The sequence below is a fragment of the Coptis chinensis genome, chromosome 1, assembly GCF_015680905.1.
Source record: "Coptis chinensis isolate HL-2020 chromosome 1, ASM1568090v1, whole genome shotgun sequence".
Lineage (NCBI taxonomy): Eukaryota > Viridiplantae > Streptophyta > Magnoliopsida > Ranunculales > Ranunculaceae > Coptis > Coptis chinensis.
The window spans coordinates 32,857,672-32,877,623 of record NC_141456.1 but is presented as its reverse complement, the minus strand read 5'-3'; the positions used below and the strand labels follow the sequence as shown (position 1 = coordinate 32,877,623).

Sequence of the window (19,952 nt, the reverse complement as noted above, 5' to 3'; positions counted from 1 at the left end):
CTATCACGTGCATGCAAATTAATTATTGCACTAAGCCACCATATTTAGAAATATCTCAATACATCTCATAACAACTTTCATTCTTTCACGTGCCAATATATTATTGCACTAAGCCACAATCTCGTGGGAAATATCCCCAAATACTATACTACCTTACAGTAGTATCTCACATATATAATAATGGAGCGTTTATATCAATTTCTCAAAGGTATTGCATTTAATAGATATCCTATCATATGATATCATTTAACATAAAAACAATTTCCACATACCACATAATGTCCCCATTTATCCGAACGTACCGCATAACATTTTTATATCGTTTTAGGAATATTAGGTCTCCTAAAATTTCTATCTCGTCACATGTCAAAAATACACAATATCAATGTCAAATTTTTCTTAGATAATGACAACCAAATTTATACAAGCTTCCACAACATTTTAGCATTTGATTTGTCCATACAATTTACAACATAAAACGTAGCACAATACCATAGTCAAAAGTCCACAATCAAAGCCCGAAACCAAAACCCAAAAGTCTAGATATTTAAAGACCCCATTGGATCTATTTTAATTTATATGGATAGACATATCCCAAACAAAATAGAAACTGGCCCAAAGAAAACACTAGTTAGTTTCGGCCCGAGCCCAAAAGTCTAAAACCAACTTATTTATTCAACCTGACCCAATTGGGGATATAAGGACCAACCCACATAAAATTAGAAACCGGCCCAAAGAAAACTAATTAGTTTTGGCCCAAACAACTTAACTAAACCGACCCAAAAACTTTAAACCAAATTGGCCCAAACAAAACAAATAGAACTGGCCCAAAACAAACTAAACTAATCCAAAACTTAAGATTAATCCGGCCCAACCACTAGCTAGTGTTTAGGCCCAAAAACGGAAATCAGAACTGGCCCCAACAAGAAATAGAACCGGCCCAACATAAAAATAGAGTTTTGGCCCAACCAAACAAAGGTTTAGGCCCAAGCCCAGCTAAGGGAACAGTTCGTCTCCCTCACCTCCAGAGCCAGCAGCCTCTCCTCTGCGAATTCCGGCCACCACCAGCCACCACTCGTCAGCCACCCTCATCCCAACGGTTTTAACCTCATGAAAAAACCCCATCTACCGATACCATCAAAACCCGATTCCCTTTACCTTCAAACTCAACCCCCGACCGCCATTAACGCACCTCCGGAGCTTCAATAGCACCATTAACAGCCCACACACACACCCTACACTACCCCATCACCAACAATCCCTTCCAATACTCAACCAAAACTAAAAGGATATACTCAAACCCAAAAACCCTCACTGCTCACCAATGGCGTTCGATGCCATTAACGCCTCCCTCAACCTTCACAGCACCAATTCTCCATACACAACAACCCAACCGTCAAACTCTTAACCCCCGACATCAACCAACAAATAATACCAAAATAAAAGTTCCAACAGTATACAGAGACGATTTCTCTGTTCTCTGGGCTTGCGCCACCATTACCGAACTCTTCCGAGTTCCAACAGTCTAATAATATAACCGATTTTACCAATAAAAAGCAGAATAATCACGGACAAGGAAGAGCAGGAAAAATAACAGAAACATTGTACTCCCGTAAAACTGTTATCTCAGTATAAACTGTATAGGCTATAGACGAGAAAAGGAAAAAAGAAAAACTAAACTACTCACATTAACTAAAAGCTCCACGAATCCCTCAGAGTCCGAATCGTTGCGCTCCAACTCTCTAGAAATCGAGCCGCCTCCATTTTTATTTTATATTTTTATCTAAAAAAACCCTATTCTTTGGAAAAATCTGAATATATATCTGGGTTTGAAACCTAAGCCCAACACATACTCGAGCCCAGAAATCATGCTCACATATCCCAAATCCAATCCAACCAATTTTAAATAAATAAATAAATTAATAAATAAATACATATTTTAAATACGGGCATTACACGAGTCCTAATAGTAGGTCCGAGTAGAACTGCAAAAATCAACGGAGATGTGTGGAATGGCATGGACATAAACCATCTACTTAGGTATACATTGAGATGGTTGTATCCAAACTGAATGTGCCTTCCTACCTAATCTCAATCCCTAGTAGCAGATGCTACTGTTTGTTACAACATCAGAACTAAAATAGATATTTAGAAAATCCATGGTATTAGTTCACTACCATTGCCGATTGAGTGCAATACTCATGACGAGCACAACATTAGGAGAAATGTTGAGCCCTAGAGCATCATATGTACAGAACTACAGCATCAGTGTCTTCGGAAGGTTATATAGAGCTAATGTAAACTTTTAAAGTTAAAACAACTCCAATGTGGAAACTTGAGTTAAAGTTTGGATCTTTACTTCTAAAACACTCAAAAAATTAAATAAGCAATAGGTTACTCTGAAGAGGAACCACTAAAGTGTCTTCAGAGTATAAGTTCGTGCCATGAATGACTAACATAGTTTGTGCCATGAATGACTAACACAAGCTTATAATGCTAGAGAGAGAATGAGTAAAGTGGAGGACAGGTAGTTATAACTTGAGATTAATGAGCCACATTAATGACCCAATACCTCATTAATGAGGCTATGACTCACAAAGAATAAAGAATAATAGAATTAGAATTTCGGAATTTAAAGCACACCTTGTGAACAAGCTTCAAATCCAAAAGATCTGGTTGGAGGAAAACTTTGTGCACTTTTGAGGAAGAAGATAAGTTGCCATTGGGATGCGTGCAAATAGTAATTGAGAAGAACTAGAGAAGAACAAACTAGATACTAGGTTGAAATTTTCGAATACTAGGTTAAATCCGAAGTCAGAACTAGGAAATCTCTCCCATGCATTTAATGCATGGAAGTGAGGTGTCATGTAGGGGTACAATGAGAATTTCAATTCCTATAGATTAAATGGGTGATTACACTTTAATTTTGAATATTTTTTGGTTTTTAATTTAAGGGACTACATAGACAATTTACATAATCACTAAAGGTCATATATGAGAATCTATGTGGCCCCAAAAGGGGTTGGATGTCTGATTGTGGAATAAAACATGTGGCCCCATAAAGTGGGGTCCGATTTTTGAAGTTATTCACAGTTTCACACTTGTGGAATAAAACACGAAATCTAAAATTCATTGTTTAGTTATTGAACCAGATCTTACTTTTAACTAATTAGAACTTAATAGAAATAGCCAAATAGGACAGAGTTCTTAGACATAGTCACCACCAATTTGAATCATGGACCAAAATATCGTTATCACACTATATATATCATTTTGTAATACAATATTTCCGACATATATCCAAATATAGAACTCTTTTTTTTTTATATATATGAACCAGATATGAAACTTTTATATAACTAATATAATCGATATTTCGATATAATCGATATATATCGGTTGACTTTTTGACCATTTTAAAATATAAATCCGATATTTCCAATATATATCCGATATTTCCGATATTATATTTCCGATATATCCGATATTTCCGATATTTTAAATAGTTTGGACTGGTTACCAAAAAAATGGATATATCCAAAATATCCGATATATCCGATATATATCGGTTTTTGGGTACACCGATATATTGATCGATATCGATATTTTGGGCCTTGATTTGAATTACTTTATGCCAGAAAAATATTATATTGTAAAGGCTTTTTGCAGTTCTGTTTTGTCTGCAGCCTGCGGGCATCTTACACAAAGAACGAAAGTTGACCCAACAAATTGATAATTAGTTTTTATTAGCCACGTAATTAATCTTTCTTACTCAATCACTGGAAGTCGACACGGATTCTTTTTGTAGTTGGACAAGATAATTATTTCACACTATTTGAAATAGCTTACCTACAAAAACAAGTGAATGGGACTCCAAATCTACTACATTATTCATAATCACAATACTATCAAGTTCTCGTTTTTTGTATCGTGGGAAGTTTATGATATTGAATATAAATAGAGCCCGGCTATCCCAATATGTTCTTGTTGTAAAAAAGCTTATGATTCTCCTAGCCAAACCGATACTACTAAGATTAAACACATTTACACCCAGAGGAATAAACACTTATAAGAAGACTTGTCAAAGATTCATAAATTCATTCTATGACAAATCCGAGTTCAAATGATTGAGTTATTGAGATTCGAATCAACCTAACAATCTAATGGCCCTACAAGCCCGTCCATATGAGGATGTCCGTAGGAATCCTGGGATAGCCCGGCTCGAATAAATATCTTTTATCTCTTTTAGTAATTCAGATCGTTCTTGTTATAATTTCCATCAGATTGTGGAATCTAAAACCATTATTGTACAGTGGCCGAAAATGCTCATCTGCGATTTCAGGAGGCCACGTCAGCACAATTTTTAAGTAGGTACCCAAAATTAATTAAAATTTAGGACAGTATTTTGATTTTTTGTGAGTCAGTCCCTACTAAAAAGTACACCAGACGTTAGATTTGCTCGAGATTGGTTATATGTTTTCGAGATCCATAAAATAATAAGAAAACAATTACACGCCAATCAAAATTATGATTCGTGATATATCTACGGAACATTAAAACACAAAAAATGATTAAAAAAAAAAAAACCCTCAAACTACTTAATCCTCAAAAACAAAAACCTTCACCGAAAATCGTTCTCATCAGCCTCAAACTACTTAATCCTCATAAAACACAAAGAGAATTTCACTTCAATGAAGAGGGGAGAAGAGAGAAGATACTGAGCTTCAGAAGTCTTATGGATCATTATCTTCTAATGGAGATTTCACCCCATATAAGGAGAATTTCACACCTAAATCAGGACTTGGATCGAAATTAGTGAAGAAAGGGAGGAGAGTAGGCATTGAGCTTCAGAAATCATGTGGATCATTATCTTCAAATGGAAATCAAGAAGAGAACGGCATGTCGGCATTTTTGACAAAGGAGAATCTGACACCGATAGTCCTGAGTGATTCTAGATTGAAGAAACCTCTATCCGGAAGTCGATTCTGACGAAGCGGATGTAATTTTGAGCAAAAAGAAGAGGGGAAGGGGTACCATTTCAACCTCTGTTTTGTCAACACCATGAGCGATAGCATATCGAAGCTTCAGTCTTAAGGCTACTAGAAGCGAAGATCTCGGTCGATAATGACCAAACAAATGAGATCATCGCTCCATATCTTCGGCCAAAGTCAATTTCCATACATGAGTTGGTATGTCTTTATGTTTATTATGCTATATACAGCTTGAATTGTTTGCTTACGTTTTGCAGAACCAGTCATTTAGAGAGAAATAGGATGTGGTACATGGTGGTGGACACAAATTGTCTTTTGAACAAAGAGTCCAGAAGGTCTCTGCGGCTACTACAAGGCCTAAAGGGCACCCAGCTTATTGTTCCTAGGATGGGTAAGTGAATGAGTTATTTATTATCTGTTATATGATGCATTTAATGCATTGGCCTATTGAGTCATACATGCAAACTTATATTATATATTACAAACTACAATACTCAAGGCATTAAAGTTGAGAAACTATACGACTATACACAACAGGATACAGGAGTTGACAACCACGACCGGCTTGACTATAAGCCAGTGTTGGCCTCAGGCCTTATGTATGTTTTGGTGTTATGAATTGTATGCTTTTGCAGCATATTATTGGGATGTATTGTATTACGCCATATTTCTTCACGAGTTTTGGCTCGGCGTGGTTATCGGATCATATTTTCCCTCATTTATCCTGTATGGAATGAGGGTGGGGATTTTTACTTATGCTTCTGGACTAATCAAAAGGAAACTACTGATTGGATTTTATTTGTCATTGATTTCTATTAATTCTGAAAACCTTTTGACTTTGAGTTGCAGGATTTCATGATTTTTTACTTTCTATTTTTTATTTATTTTTCAGAAAAACCAGCCAAGAATTAAAACTGTTGTTAACAAAGTTGGATCAATTTCAAACGAGTTTCGAGTACCCAAATTTGAAGTTCTAGCAGGAATTGATGATATGGTTACGAAAGTCAAGCAGTATGGAGCGACATTCAAGCTTGACTATGGCTTGGTCTATTGGAACTCAAGATTGGAACACGAGCACATATGGCTGATTTCTCTATTCCAGGATGGAGATATCATCTGTGGCATGTTTTCCGGTATTAGCCCTTTTGTTATTCTAGCAGCACAAAAGAGATGTATAGTTTATGCAAACGACTTGAACCCGGACAGTGTTCGCTATTTGAAGATTAATGCAGAGATCAACAAGGTAGATGATCGTGTTTGTGCATATAACATGGATGCGAGAGTATTTATTTGTCACTTAATGCAAGTTTCGGATTGTCTGGAAACATTCTCTGAAAGTGAAAGGTCAACAGGTAATAACCCACGAGTTCTCAACCGCCAAGAATATAAGGATTTTACCTTGGATCCCGTTAACTTTCCTGCAGATAAGATGAAGAGCTTCATTGATCGACTTCACCATAGTGGACAGAAATATGTGCTTATCATTGATCCTGGTAAGACAAACTGCAAGAAATTTGACTCTCAGGCACAAATGCTTCCTTGCAGCTTTTGAAGTTTATAAAAATTGATGTATACTATTTCTGCAGGTATCGGTATAAATGATACATATGCCATGTACACTCGAGGCATACAAGCTGATGCCTTCATCAAAAATGCGAACGACGGAATTACCGAGGTCGTCGTCCGGCCGGGCAAGTGTACTTCCCGATTTCCTAAAGCCGTCAGAAGCAACATCTTTGGATTTGGCGAGATTGCAGAATTCGGAAGATCATCTCCTTTGACGGCATCTGGATTGACATGAATGAAATCTCAAGCTTCATGACTTCCCCTCCTACCAACTCTACGCTTTGATAATCCACCCTACAAAATCAATCGTGGTGGAGGTCAACGACCAATCAATGACGAACCGTCCCCAAAGAATGACTCTTCACTTTGGTAACGCCACGTAGTATAATGTTCACAATCTCTATGGCTTTTAGAATCCAAAGCCACAAATGCAGCTTTGTTGAAGTGACCAAAAAGGCCATTCGTACTATCCCGGGTCGACTTTTGTTGGAGTCCGAAAGTACACAGTATAACCGGATGGTGTGATAATGCACGCCTCATGGGACGATTTGCAGTACTCGATCCCATCTATTTTGAACTCTGGGTTGTTTGGAATCCCAATGGTTGGAGCCGATATTTGTGGCTTCATGAGGGAAGTGCATGGTGGAAGACAAGTGGTGGATTCATGTTCAGAACTCAATGGAAGGGAGTATGCCAATAGCCCCAACACCTCCTGCTTCTCCACGGTCGTCATCATGGTTAAGTGAAGTTGGCAACAGCCTTTGTGGTAAGAAACAATGGATTTTCAATATGATTCTTCTCCAACTTCATCTTCTTCATCTACAACCGAACAATATGTCTCACAAACGATTCAGTGTTTTTCCATACTATTCAAAGTCACAAGAGAAGAGCAGGGCGAAAGAAGTTTAAAGAAACACGACACCCTATTTACAGAGGAGTGAGGCAGAGAAATGGATCTAAATGGGTGTGTGAAGTTCGCGGGAGAAGAGCAGGGCGAAAGAAGTTTAAAGAAACACGACACCCTATTTACAGAGGAGTGAGGCAGAGAAATGGATCTAAATGGGTGTGTGAAGTTCGCGAGCGAATAAGAAGTCTAGAATTTGGCTTGGGACATTTATTACACCTGAAATGGCCGCTAGAGCTTATGATGTTGCGGCATTGGTCCGATGTCCTCTTCGGCAAAAGATATACAATCCGCAGCGTTAAAGGCTGCTCAATCATTTGGTTCTGCCACGACATCCTCATCTACTTCGTGCCGCATCTCCGTCTTGATCGACGCCATCTAATTCTACCACATATGTCCGGTTACCCGCATTAGAAGTGTCCAAAACTACCGTAATACTCTAGAACGCGTTTTGGGATGAGGAGGCAATGTTCAATTTCCCAATTTTAATGAACAAAGATGGCGGAGGGATTACTGCTACGCCGCCATGTATGGATATTAGATTTGACTGCGATGACGTGGATTGGAACATGGATTTATTGAGTAGCTGTAACACGTGTTGTCGCTCTATAATATTGTTGGCAGCTGTAACACGTGTTGTCGCTCTATAATATTGTTGGCAGTAATAAGGGAGTTGGATTGTCTCAAAAGGCATGATAGCTTATTTAGAAGGACGACAGAGGTTTCTTTGGTGTTAAGCTGGATAGAGAAGTGCATGGTGGAAGACAAGTGGTGGATTCATGTTCAAACTCAATGGAAGGGAGTACGCCAATAGCCCCAACTCCTCCTCTTCTCCACGGTCGTCATCATGGTTAAGTGAAGTTGGCAAGCCTTTGTGGTAAATCAGTCCCATTTTCCCTTTGGGGAAGTTTAGACCAGATTTTTTCTCCAACGGTGAAGACCATATCCTGGATCGTGCTCTCCTCTTGAAGAGAAAAAAAGAAAGACGATGGATAGTTTGTTCTTCTCGGAATGATATTGCCCGAAGATTAAAGCCATGGCGTAAGTAATATTCCACTTAAGTTTTACTTTTTAGCTACTTTAGTAGTAGATATAAAAAATTTAAGAATAGTAACTCATACCAATCTTTGTTTTGGCTTCCCCGCAGGGTTATTATGTGAGATCGGCGATAGAAAACCGTTAAATTAAAACCCCAAAACTTTTTCTTATAATTCTTAAGTTTTGTTCCCAATCGCGTCAAAATGGTTGAGACTTTGAAATCTGGCCGGTATTCTTTAGTTGTATGTGTACTTGAGACCGAAAGGTAAATATTCGTCTTATATGGCGGATGGATGACGTCTCACTTCTTGCAAACGCTGTTTCTCAACTTGATAATCCATTTTTGCTGGTTATAGTGGTAATTGTTTGTTGAACTTCAAGAACTCCAAATCCACAAGATACACATTGGTATTAGCTTGAAATCTCCAATAGTTACCTTTGTAAATTACCGTTACATATTTCCATGTACTCCTTTTTTTTTTCTTTCTTTCTAACTTTCTTTCGTGATTTTCTTATAATCATTTGATTGGTTTGATTTATTTTGTTTGTTTGTTGGGTTGCAGATTTGAGGAGTAATCATCATGTCGAAAAAGATAACTTCGGTGGTCGCCGATGCGAAGAAGAACGATATGATTATGATTTGTTTGTTATTGGTGCTTTGGTAGTGGTGGTGTTCGTGCTTCTAGAACTTCTACTGCACTTGGAGCTAAGGTAATCTTTATTAAGGCTGTTAGTTGTGTTGTTTGATTGTGTTGTTGTTTTAAATCAACCTTTATATGTGTGTTGCAAGGGCAAGTTGGATGGAGAACGAGATAGTTGTAAAGAGGCTCTCAAGGAATTCTATACAAGGTGTCACGAAGTTTAAGAACGAGGTGTTATTAATGGCTGCTCTATAGGAATTATCTCGCCAAGCAAAAACCCGTCCCGTGAGAACACTAAGAAGAAACCACAGTATGAGTTTTGTGGTCCGATGGCAACAATAGAGTTTTTTGCAGGTTTTTCTATATTGGTGTAAGTTTGGTGGCGATTTCTCTTTAATTTGATGATACTACTTCATTGTTTTGAGTTTTAAGATACCCATATTTGAATTGGCTTCAACAATTGTTTGCAGGAAACTCAATTGTCACAGGGGTCTGCAGGCCGGGTGATTGAGATGGAGAACATGAGATATACCTAAAGAGGCAGAATAGTTTCGGTTATGAGAATAAGTCCGGACGAGGTCCGAAAGGGAGTGATGAAGTAGGTGATTCAGCTCATCATACTGTAGGAGGAAGACCACTGAATGAGTGGTCTACACGCATTCGAGATAGCGGACCGGATGATCGGTATAAGCATAAACCACTGCTTGAGCCGAGAGAGGAGCATCTGCATTTCCTTTGAGAGGAATGGAGTTTTTCGTCCGCGATGGACCGGTTTAGATGTGTGGCGGTGGTTTGCACAATGTTAAACAATATCACAGTAGTAAAGACTCTTTCTTGAATCTACATCCCAAGTCTCGATGCTTAGAGGAAGCGAGGTGAATGACAAGATATCGGTAACAAAAAGAAGGGTGTCACTTTGTTTCTTCCGTTTTTAGATAGCGATGGCTGATTCTATGTATGTGTACACTCAAGGACTCACCAGTATACTATCATTTTGAATCCATAGTATAATATCATTAATATTTTTAGGTCCCATTTTATGTTTGGCATTGTCAGTTAAAGTGTTGAAGTGTTGTTATTTTAGGTCCCAAACTTTGAAGTCAACTTGACCAAAGCATCAATTTTCGTTGGAATCAAATTCATATTAATCAGATTGGAATCATTATCCATCACTCATGGATACATTATCCATCACTCAAAAATCACTATCAATAACACACGCCATATTAATCAGATTGGAATCATTATCAATAAAGAAGCACACTAAAACAAAAACTTTACACAGTATAAAACACTCAAAGTAGTAGGATTCTAAATAAACAAAAGAGTTTAACTTATAAATACTAGACAATCAATCAATAACACGTTCAAACAACCTGCAGAGACTTCCATCTCCCATCTTCAACACCTAGGTAAACTACTACACTTTCAAAATTACATAAAAATTTATTGTTCTATTGACCATTGTTCACATAGGAGGAAATAGTAGGTATATGTCTCAATATCTTGGAACTACTCTACAGTAGTGACTATATCATACATTTATGAAGATATGAAAAAAGCAATATGTCATGACCAATTTTTTTGATGAATCTATTTAGGTTTGTCTATAATTAAATTGTTTTTTTTTTTTATTTTTCAGCTTAGATTTGGAACGGTGGATTTAATGGAGCAGACTTGACTGTAGCAACATACTGGACTGGCGAGATTGCAAAATTCAGGAAGATCATCTCCTTTGACGGCATCTGGATTGACATGAATGAAATCGCAAGCTTCATGACTTCCCCTCCTACCAACTCTATGCTTGATAATCCACCCTACAAAATCAACTGTGGTGGAGGTCAACGACCAATCAATGACAGAACCGTCCCAGCAACAGCTCTTCACTTTGGTAATGTCACAGAGTATAATGTTCACAATCTCTATGGCTTCTTAGAATCCAAAGCCACAAATGCAGCTTCAAACGTTTAGAATGTTCTATATTGCAACCTTCAGATGATGTAGCCAATAAGTGGACATCTTGAACATGTAGGATTCCACTAAGCGCATTACCAAGTTTGAACATCACACTGTCATCAACGGTAGCATTAGCATCCAATCGATTACAGCCTAGCTTCCGACTTTCACAAGAATGCTTCAGGTCATAAGGGGTATCAAAGGAAATAGGAATTCGGACATCCATTAATGCAAGCAGTTCCTGAATAAAAGCACTCATTTTAGGAACTCACATGGAAACGAAAGCCAAATTTGAACCATTTGCAGTAGTAGCAGTTCGCTTCGCTCTGCAAAACACATTTATATTCACCTCAGAAGTGGGAACAACAATGTTACCAAAAGACAAATGTAAGGAAAAGTATAATGAATTGCCTTTATGCTGTAGATAAATGCTCCAGATGTTGCAGAAATCTTGAACCAGATCTTCGTGCCACTGCATAGATTGAAGGTAGAAGAAAACACAGATACTTAAGATAGTCTACACCCTATGATTGCGACTTTAATATGTTTGATTATGTCCAGCTAGCCGAAGTTACCCGATATAACTTCTGAAGGGAATGGGATAATAGAATCGAGGTGGATCGGGATTTCACTCCCGTGCAATGATTTTTCGCGATTGGGGAGATGCGGCGGCAGGCGATGAGTGCGGTTTTTTCATCAAGAGAACAATGAATCAACCTTGAAATCAAGAAAATTAATGATGAGAAGAAAGCATCCATGGTGCTCAATTTGCAGCGAAGCCACTCTTTGAATGCCGCTCAAAAGGATGATGAAATGCCACCAATTGAAGCCATTCTTGCACCACACCGAGAGGCTCTCAAGCTTGCTAGGCGGGAGGTATGCCTCTCATGTCTTCTGATTAATACCGTAATCCAACAAAAATGTCTCTTGTGATACAGCTAATAAAAGAAGCTTCGTCATTAATTACTACTGTCTTGCAGATTGCAAAACTGCAGGATGACAATAAAGCATTAGATCGCCTTACCAAACTGAAAGAAGCAGCTTTGCTTGAAGCAGAGGACTGTAAGCTGCTTAGTGTCTGGGTATGACTACATTCCGAAGTCTCACAAATTGAGTTTTACTCATTACCAGTTGCAGTTACTGAATGAGTAATACACTAATACCATATCTCAAGAAACACTTCCTATTTGAGCAAGGCAAGCGATGTATTTTTTTTTTCACATCTCTATTATGAATCTTTCATTGGAAAGTTTAACGGGAAATGTGATGATAGTCATGATACAGATTTACTGGGGACATGGTGTTTATGGGATTGAGTCAAGATCCAATTTTACTTTGGGAAGCACCCCACGTTCTTACTTTAGGAGAATCTGCGATGCTTGTTTGGCATTATACCCGCACCAATTACGATCACCATTCAATGAACCAAGCAGGTCTGTTTGCATTGAGCATAACTCCTCTGTGAGTCCGATCTTTCTAATATACTGAAGATGTATTTTCATGGATCTATGTTCTGTTTGCTTTATAGTTGGATATGCGGCCTGCTTATGCTTTACATTCTTCAATAGTATACTCAAGAGCTTTTCATAGGTTTCCTCACAAGCAAAATATAACTTTCCTATTTCTCTAAGAGGGAAGACTTCGCAAGCAAGAGCATTGAGGAGGAGGATTGATGCCGGGTTTATTGATATCGAGGCAGCGCTTTCAACCGTGAATCGGCGTCTTTATATACATGGTGATGTGTCAGAACACCACACTAAAGTGTGGTACTTTATAAACCCTGCTGGAGCTGAGAGAGGAGCATCTGCATTTCCCTTTGAATATACTTTGATATAAATGCTCAAAGAGAATTTAGCCCGTGACTTTTAGAATGACGATGATTTTATATAATATAAATATATAATTTAGCGAGAGAGCATAGCATATCCAACACTTTCTTGAAAGCATTAAGGTTGCAGAATTTACAAGGTGAATTTGAATATCTCTATGAATGGATTAGAGGATAGCACTGAGAAAATGGATGATTTACATGTTATTGAAAAGATTATGTGGACATTCTTATAACGTTATTGCTGCAATTGAAAAAATAAAGGATCTTTCAATTATGACATTCCAAGGGATTCGCAGTGTTGAGAACATACAATGAATTGAAGGCTCCAAAATTTACGTAATGTGAAGTATCACCACTCTAACTGATTCTTTGGGTGTGAAATCCTAATGTACTGACTACTGAGCATATAATTTTCTCTGAACAAAGTACTGAATGAGCTTAAATATAGAAACCATAGGCATACCAAATTTCACAAACTTCCATGACCATTTTCTCTACTGAAAACAAATTTCAAACTCGATTAATGATTAGTTGACAACAGAGATAATAATTTTTTTTTTCTCTTTTTAGGATTATTCATCATCATCTTTAATGCCTATGGTGTCAACCTGAAATCAGACCGTTTCAAGCATCAAGAAAGACCTATGATCACTCGACTTGACGCTAAACTGTTACAGTCGATTGCATTCCAAGTTTGGGGTTATACATCGGTTTGTCTACTAGATGGGTCGACTTAATAATGGCGACCTGATTTCCAAACTACTGGTTCATCCGAGGTTAAGCGTCTCCACTCGATTTGGATTATTGTACGTCCAATCGATTTGAACGTGGACCATGGCCAATATAGTCATCAAAAGAAATAAGTAGCTGAACAATTTTTCAGAACATTTTTACAATTTGAAGAGTGAAATCAGATCACATTAAGAACTGCAGACCGGGGCTAAGGAGGAGTCAAGTGCTACCAGTTTCCCACAGACATACATTTTTCTTATAAAGGAGAACCTTCGGAGCTGGCATTCTTTCTATCTCGAGTACCCTCAGTACATCAACTTGACACAACATCGGAAGAATTTTTGCATCTTAACAGAATTAAACAACCTCAATGTCTTACAGTACAAGAGCTTGATAAGCATCAACAAAGCTTCAGAGTTGGGCATCACTTGCGTTAAACTAAGGTGCATCAACAAAGCTTCAGAGTTGGACTAAGGTCTTCACTCAGTAGATGCACACATTGACTATCGAGCTACCATTCCAGTAGCAAGCAAATCTTGGACCGACCAATCAGAATAACACATGTGACTTACACTTCGAACTGGGGCTATTGCGACTCCACATGGATAAACCAAAAAAAAAAAAAAATCACCATCAATAACCCACGCCCAAAAGTTCAAGCCACCTAAATTTATTATTTGGATAAACCATAACCAATAAAGAAGCACACTAAAACAATAACTTTACACCGTATAAAACACTCAAAGTAGTAGTATTCTAAATAAACAAAACAATTTAACTTATAAATACTAGAGAATCAATCAATAACACATTCAAACAACCTGTAGACTTCCATCTCCCATCTTCAACACCTAGGTAAACTACTAAACTTTCAAAGTTACATATAAATTTATTGTTCTATGAATTCTTGATTATTGCTCTGTTATAAATTTATTGTTATATTTAGTACATATATCACTTAACTGAATTGAACTACACCACTATCACATAGATTGGTATCAATCATCATATGTGAGCATGATTTATCATCTTAACACATTAGCTACATTCAAATTTCTAACTTATTCATAAGATAACATACTAATTTTTTTAAAATTTATATGCAGCAATATGGATCATAATACAATCTTTTCTATTTCAAGGAAAGCAATATTGATTCAAATCGATGGAAATCAATATTTATAAACCACCGGTTTTACACAACAAAAGTGAAGGGTGACAAATTTGGATCAACCGTAACAATAGATGTTCCTATTCTCGAAAGGAATATTTAAAGAAGATCTGTGACCGAATATGATGAAGAGGAAGATTCAACCCTGCAAACATCCTATGGAACTCTTGAAGAAACACGAATAAAGCCGAGAATGAAGCCGCACAAGCCGCTCTCACATCACTATGTCAATGGTACAAATTCCAAGTCAAAGATTTCAACTTCACGTAACTTAAAGAAGCAAGGAGCGAAATCAATCATCTACGTCAGATTCATGAAGAAGCTACAAAGGAAATCAAACATCTTCAACAAGCCAATGAACAATTTCATGAAATAAATCAAGGCCTACATGTTGATATCATGCACATTGGACAAGAAAATAGAGAATTGCGAACAACACTTGCTAATGTTGAAACAGAAAACAGAGAATTGCGAACATCAATTACTAATGTTGAAACAATCAACATAAGTGATGATGAAGACAAACAAATAGACGCAACAACTAGGGAAGATTCTGACATAATCAACATTAGAGATGATGAATAGAATAGAGTTACATGGAATTATTAGTTATTTAAAGAGTTATCATTATGCCAAGTTTTATTAGGAATGTTCATGCATTTTAATTTGTTTAGAAGTTTTAGAAACTTTGATTAGTAACTATATGACTACTTATTGCCTTGATTTTGAATGAGCTTCAATGCATAGGGCTTTTAAATCTGCACCACAGTATGCCACACAACTAGCGGCAAATTCCATCCTTAAATCCTTTGAAGGGGTCGCTTCCATTTTCGCATGTGAATACACGTGTTTCTATTCTCATCTGCGAGTGCATGTTATTGAAAGGCTTTGTGATCTCGCAACATCTCTCTACAGTTGTACGCATATCAAGTATCTGAGAATTCTCAAACTCACTCATTCTTGCAGATCTGCATTTCTATATATGACGACTTACCCGATCCCTCAACATGTTGATACGTGAGAACACGTTACAAAATGAAGGACACGTATCAAACTAAAAACAGCCCACTTTAAAATGGACCAGGCCAGTTTAGTAGTTGACTCTAAGAATTTTGTAAAGCCCAAACGTTTTAAACATAACAATGAAACAATCCCGGCCATAGGCCGGGCGAAATGCTAGTATATGGCTAAAGACAGCCCTATAAAGCTTTAAGAACGATTGGACCAACATTACTATCGATGTACCTCGACAAGCGCATCCCAGATGACACGGATTACAAACTCAATATCTATAAGCCTGATAGCAGCGTGTGCATGAACTGGCTAAACGAGAAGCCAAATGGATCAGTCGTCTTTGTGTCCTTTGGGAGTTTGGCAGAACTGGGAGCAAAACAAATGGATGAACTAGCATACGGATTAAAGCAGAGTGACTACTATTTCTTGTGGGTGGTTAGACATCAATAGAGGAGAAGCTCCCTAACAACTTCAAAGAAGTATCAGAGAAAGGTTTGATTGTGAGATGGAGTCCCCAGTTGGAAGTATTGGCACACCCAGCACTCGGATGCTTTGTGACACATTGTGGATGGAACTCAACAATTGAAGCACTGAGCTTGGGAGTTCCCATGGTGGCAATGCCACAATGGACAGACCAAACAACTAATGCTAAGTTTGTGCAAGACATTTGAAGAACGGGAGTTAGATAAGGGTGTTGTGAGGGAGTGATATTCTCTTTCAGGAATATCAAGTACGTGTTCGGCATGGTGGAAATACCACAACGACCTATGAACTAGTTCTCCGACCTACATCATTAACTCGCATCAGCAAGCTGCGGGATCGCTCCAGAACAAATCGCATCACCTCGCAGATCGTTCTACATCATGACTCAGCCTACCTTCTAGAAGCAATCATAACCAAAACTGCGTTTGCAGAAATCACTGCCACAAGCTACTAACCCCTGCCGCAAGCTACTAACCACAGCTATTAATCCCCATCATTACAGGATGTCAATCAACACAGTTCGCGTACGCCTACTCAATCTCTACCTTACATTTGTGCTGATTTTTACACGTGGTGGATTAAGATTCACTTTCACCACCTATAAATACCTCCCGTATGAACTACGCCAGACATGATTCTTCTCTCCCCTCAGAATCGAGAGTAAGATACGTAGGCAGTTCGCTCATCAACGAACTCGGTCTTTCCCACCTTCAATCCCGTTCTACGTCTTATCTTGTATGTAAAGGTGAACTAAAACGCTCTTTTACATTGGCGTCGTCTGTGGTCTCGATTTCTTGAGAAACTATTTCACAAATCCTTAATCGTAAAAGAACAGTACTGTCACACCCCAAATTTCTAGACAATATTTAAAACAATTATATTCAATTATCTAGAAACCCGGGGTGAAACCAAACCCATAACCCTGTTATCAAACACGATATATACAAAACTGAAATCAAAAGAAAACTAAAAGGAACAATCCTTAAATCACATTATTAAACTACAAATAAACTAACCAACTCTATTACATCTGTCTCAAAACAAAACTGTACCCTTCAGAAAATCTTAAACCAGAACACTCCAAGTGCAACTCCAAATCACATGTCCTTATCCACTGCACTCCACCATCTATGTTCCCAAGAACACATACACGTTGCAAAACAAAGCAAACATGGGTCAGCAAATTGAATTTGCTGGTATGAGTAAACTAACAACAAAATATATATAATAATCTTTCAAATATAACATTACCAACCATTTCAACTTGGAAGACAATATAGTCCCGTTTTCCAAAACGGCGTGTAGTTTCTTCCCAAGTAAGATTTCACCCCCAACATACAAATTCCAAGAATCTCATATAACAGTACTCATCATTCCCACTTTTCAAAATAACTCACAACATAAATATCACTTACATTCCATTGATTAAATGCACATATGATAACCTAATTAAATATGAGTTTGGTATACCTTACCTTTAAGCCAACACATCATCTTAGGGTAGGATATTTACGTCCATGCATAAAAGATTAATAGATCCTACCCTCCTGCAAAACAGAGTTAGACATCACAATAAAATGATTTATCTCAGCCAGTCAAATTTCCATTCATAACCAAACCTTATTTAAGACATTTAAATCTAATTGATATAACCTGGTTCGTCTTGCATATTCGGGGAATACCACTTATCATAATACATATATCAAGGGTAGTCATTCATATGGCATCATTACGTCATAAAGTTTATGCGTGCATAACCATAGATCTCAGACTATCACAAGTCATTAATATCTTCGTAATAACATATCAAGTTATAGTCATTTTGTAGTCACATAGAAATCACAATCATTTACTAATATTATTCACAGTCACATTTCACATCCATAACATCACACAATTCATATACTTTTACTTAAAAATCACTCGTCTACTTATGAGAACGGAGAAATATCACACCCGAGGAGTACATTCATCCCTTGTGAGTATCAACTCATACAAATCACGTATATATTTCTCATAAGAAATCATATACATCATAATATATAAATATTCATATGCAATAACTCAGTCACACATAAAATCAATATTTTTCTTTAATATCACTCATCTACTTATAAGAACGAGGAAAAGTCACAACCAAGGAGTACATTCATCCCTTGTGAGTATCAACTCATACAAACCACGTATATATTTCTCATAAGAAATCATATACATCATATGCAATAACTCCATCATACGTAAAATCAATATTTTACTTTACTTATTAATTATCTCATTGACTTATTTATTAAAAAAACACAGCCCAACCTTTAGATCCTACTCCACGATTTGCACTACACACATTTGCCAAATCACATATATCCGTGTGCCTCACTCACACCGAGTACCACTACAAGACATATGTCCCAAGCCAGATATCGCCTCTAGGAAACATACTTTCATCTTGTAAACTCATAACTTGTGAGTCACAGGCATCTCTGGGCTTTCCATACACATAATCACAAAGCCTCTTTTGGGCATAACAAAATATCTGGTCATTTATGGCACATTCAGTGAATATCTTGGGTCATTCCCGCCACATTCAAGGAATACTCATCATAATACTAACAGGTTATTCATGGCACATTCAATGAATACCTTAGGTCATTCCCGCCACATTCAAGGAATACCTATCATAACACTAACAGGTCATTCATGGCACATTCAATGAATACCTTGGATCATTCCCGCCACATTCAAGGAATACCCACCTACATTCCCGTACATTCAAGGAATGTAGCCCACCCGCAAGGCGAATGCCTTAGTTCCTTTCTAAGGCGGCTTTTCACATGACATCATTAGTCATAAACATTTCTTTTCATCACAGAGGTGTGGAGAGATCTAAAGATGTGGGCGACACATTAAATTTTCACCGAACATTTTTACACCGGATTTTAACACTCAAAAGTTATCATTTATTATAATATTTTCATTATATTATAAAATATACATCGTCTCAAGCAATAGAATCATTAATAAATATTCTAAACACAATAACTAATCAACTCACCTCATTATCCATTATATAAATCATAAATATCAAAAGATTCAATCAGGAATAACACATTAGTTAAATGTCTCGTGAATACATTTTAAACTACCACAATCACGTACACAATTAAGTACTAACATTGTACACATATAGTTAATTATCACAATAACTAATAACTAATAACTAATATATAATATAGTGTAGTGGCTGCACTTTTGTTCAAAGCTGCCTACGTATCAAAATCTTTTAAGATTGGAATCAAGCATTCGTAGTTTTTATCAACTACATAGTCAATGCTATAGGTTTTTCTACATTCATCCAAATGACATGTAACTTAAATATTTAGAAACTAGGGTATGTAGACATACTTTTTCATGTAGAACTTGAAGTCCCAACATCAGCCCATCTAGAAGAAAACTTAAGTCGAAAACGGTAAAAATCCTAATTTTCAGCAAACTAGATTTCTGACGGACTATCTTCCGAATGACACAACTCTTTTCACAGGTATCCAAACATATCGAGGCTTTTTGAATTGCAAAGCTGACACACAAAACTTACTTTCTCATGTTTTACAAAAGTAATCAATCTCATTCT

At 37.2% G+C, this 19,952-nt stretch overlaps 1 protein-coding gene, 1 long non-coding RNA gene and 2 pseudogenes across 3 annotated transcripts; all 4 read left to right on the top strand.

Moving 5' to 3' along the window:
• Positions 1-5,248: 5,248 nt before the first annotated feature.
• Positions 5,249-6,792, top strand: LOC147523537 (tRNA (guanine(37)-N(1))-methyltransferase pseudogene; annotated as a pseudogene). Its single transcript, XR_015201366.1, has 4 exons — positions 5,249-5,382; positions 5,884-6,343; positions 6,416-6,484; positions 6,578-6,792. The product of XR_015201366.1 is annotated as a tRNA (guanine(37)-N(1))-methyltransferase pseudogene (transcript).
• A 558-nt stretch (positions 6,793-7,350) lies between these two features.
• LOC147523536 (dehydration-responsive element-binding protein 1F-like) lies at positions 7,351-7,805 on the top strand (annotated as a pseudogene).
• A 4,693-nt stretch (positions 7,806-12,498) lies between these two features.
• Positions 12,499-12,958, top strand: LOC147523535 (uncharacterized). Its single transcript, XR_015196566.1, has 2 exons — positions 12,499-12,529; positions 12,625-12,958. It is a non-coding gene; the product is annotated as an uncharacterized LOC147523535 (long non-coding RNA).
• Positions 12,959-15,905: 2,947 nt separating this feature from the next.
• Positions 15,906-16,515, top strand: LOC147523534 (mogroside I-E synthase-like). Its single transcript, XM_086571418.1, is given in 3 exon segments — positions 15,906-15,944; positions 16,028-16,289; positions 16,292-16,515. Coding segments are annotated over 3 exon segments (525 nt in total).
• The last annotated feature ends 3,437 nt before the right edge of the window (positions 16,516-19,952 follow it).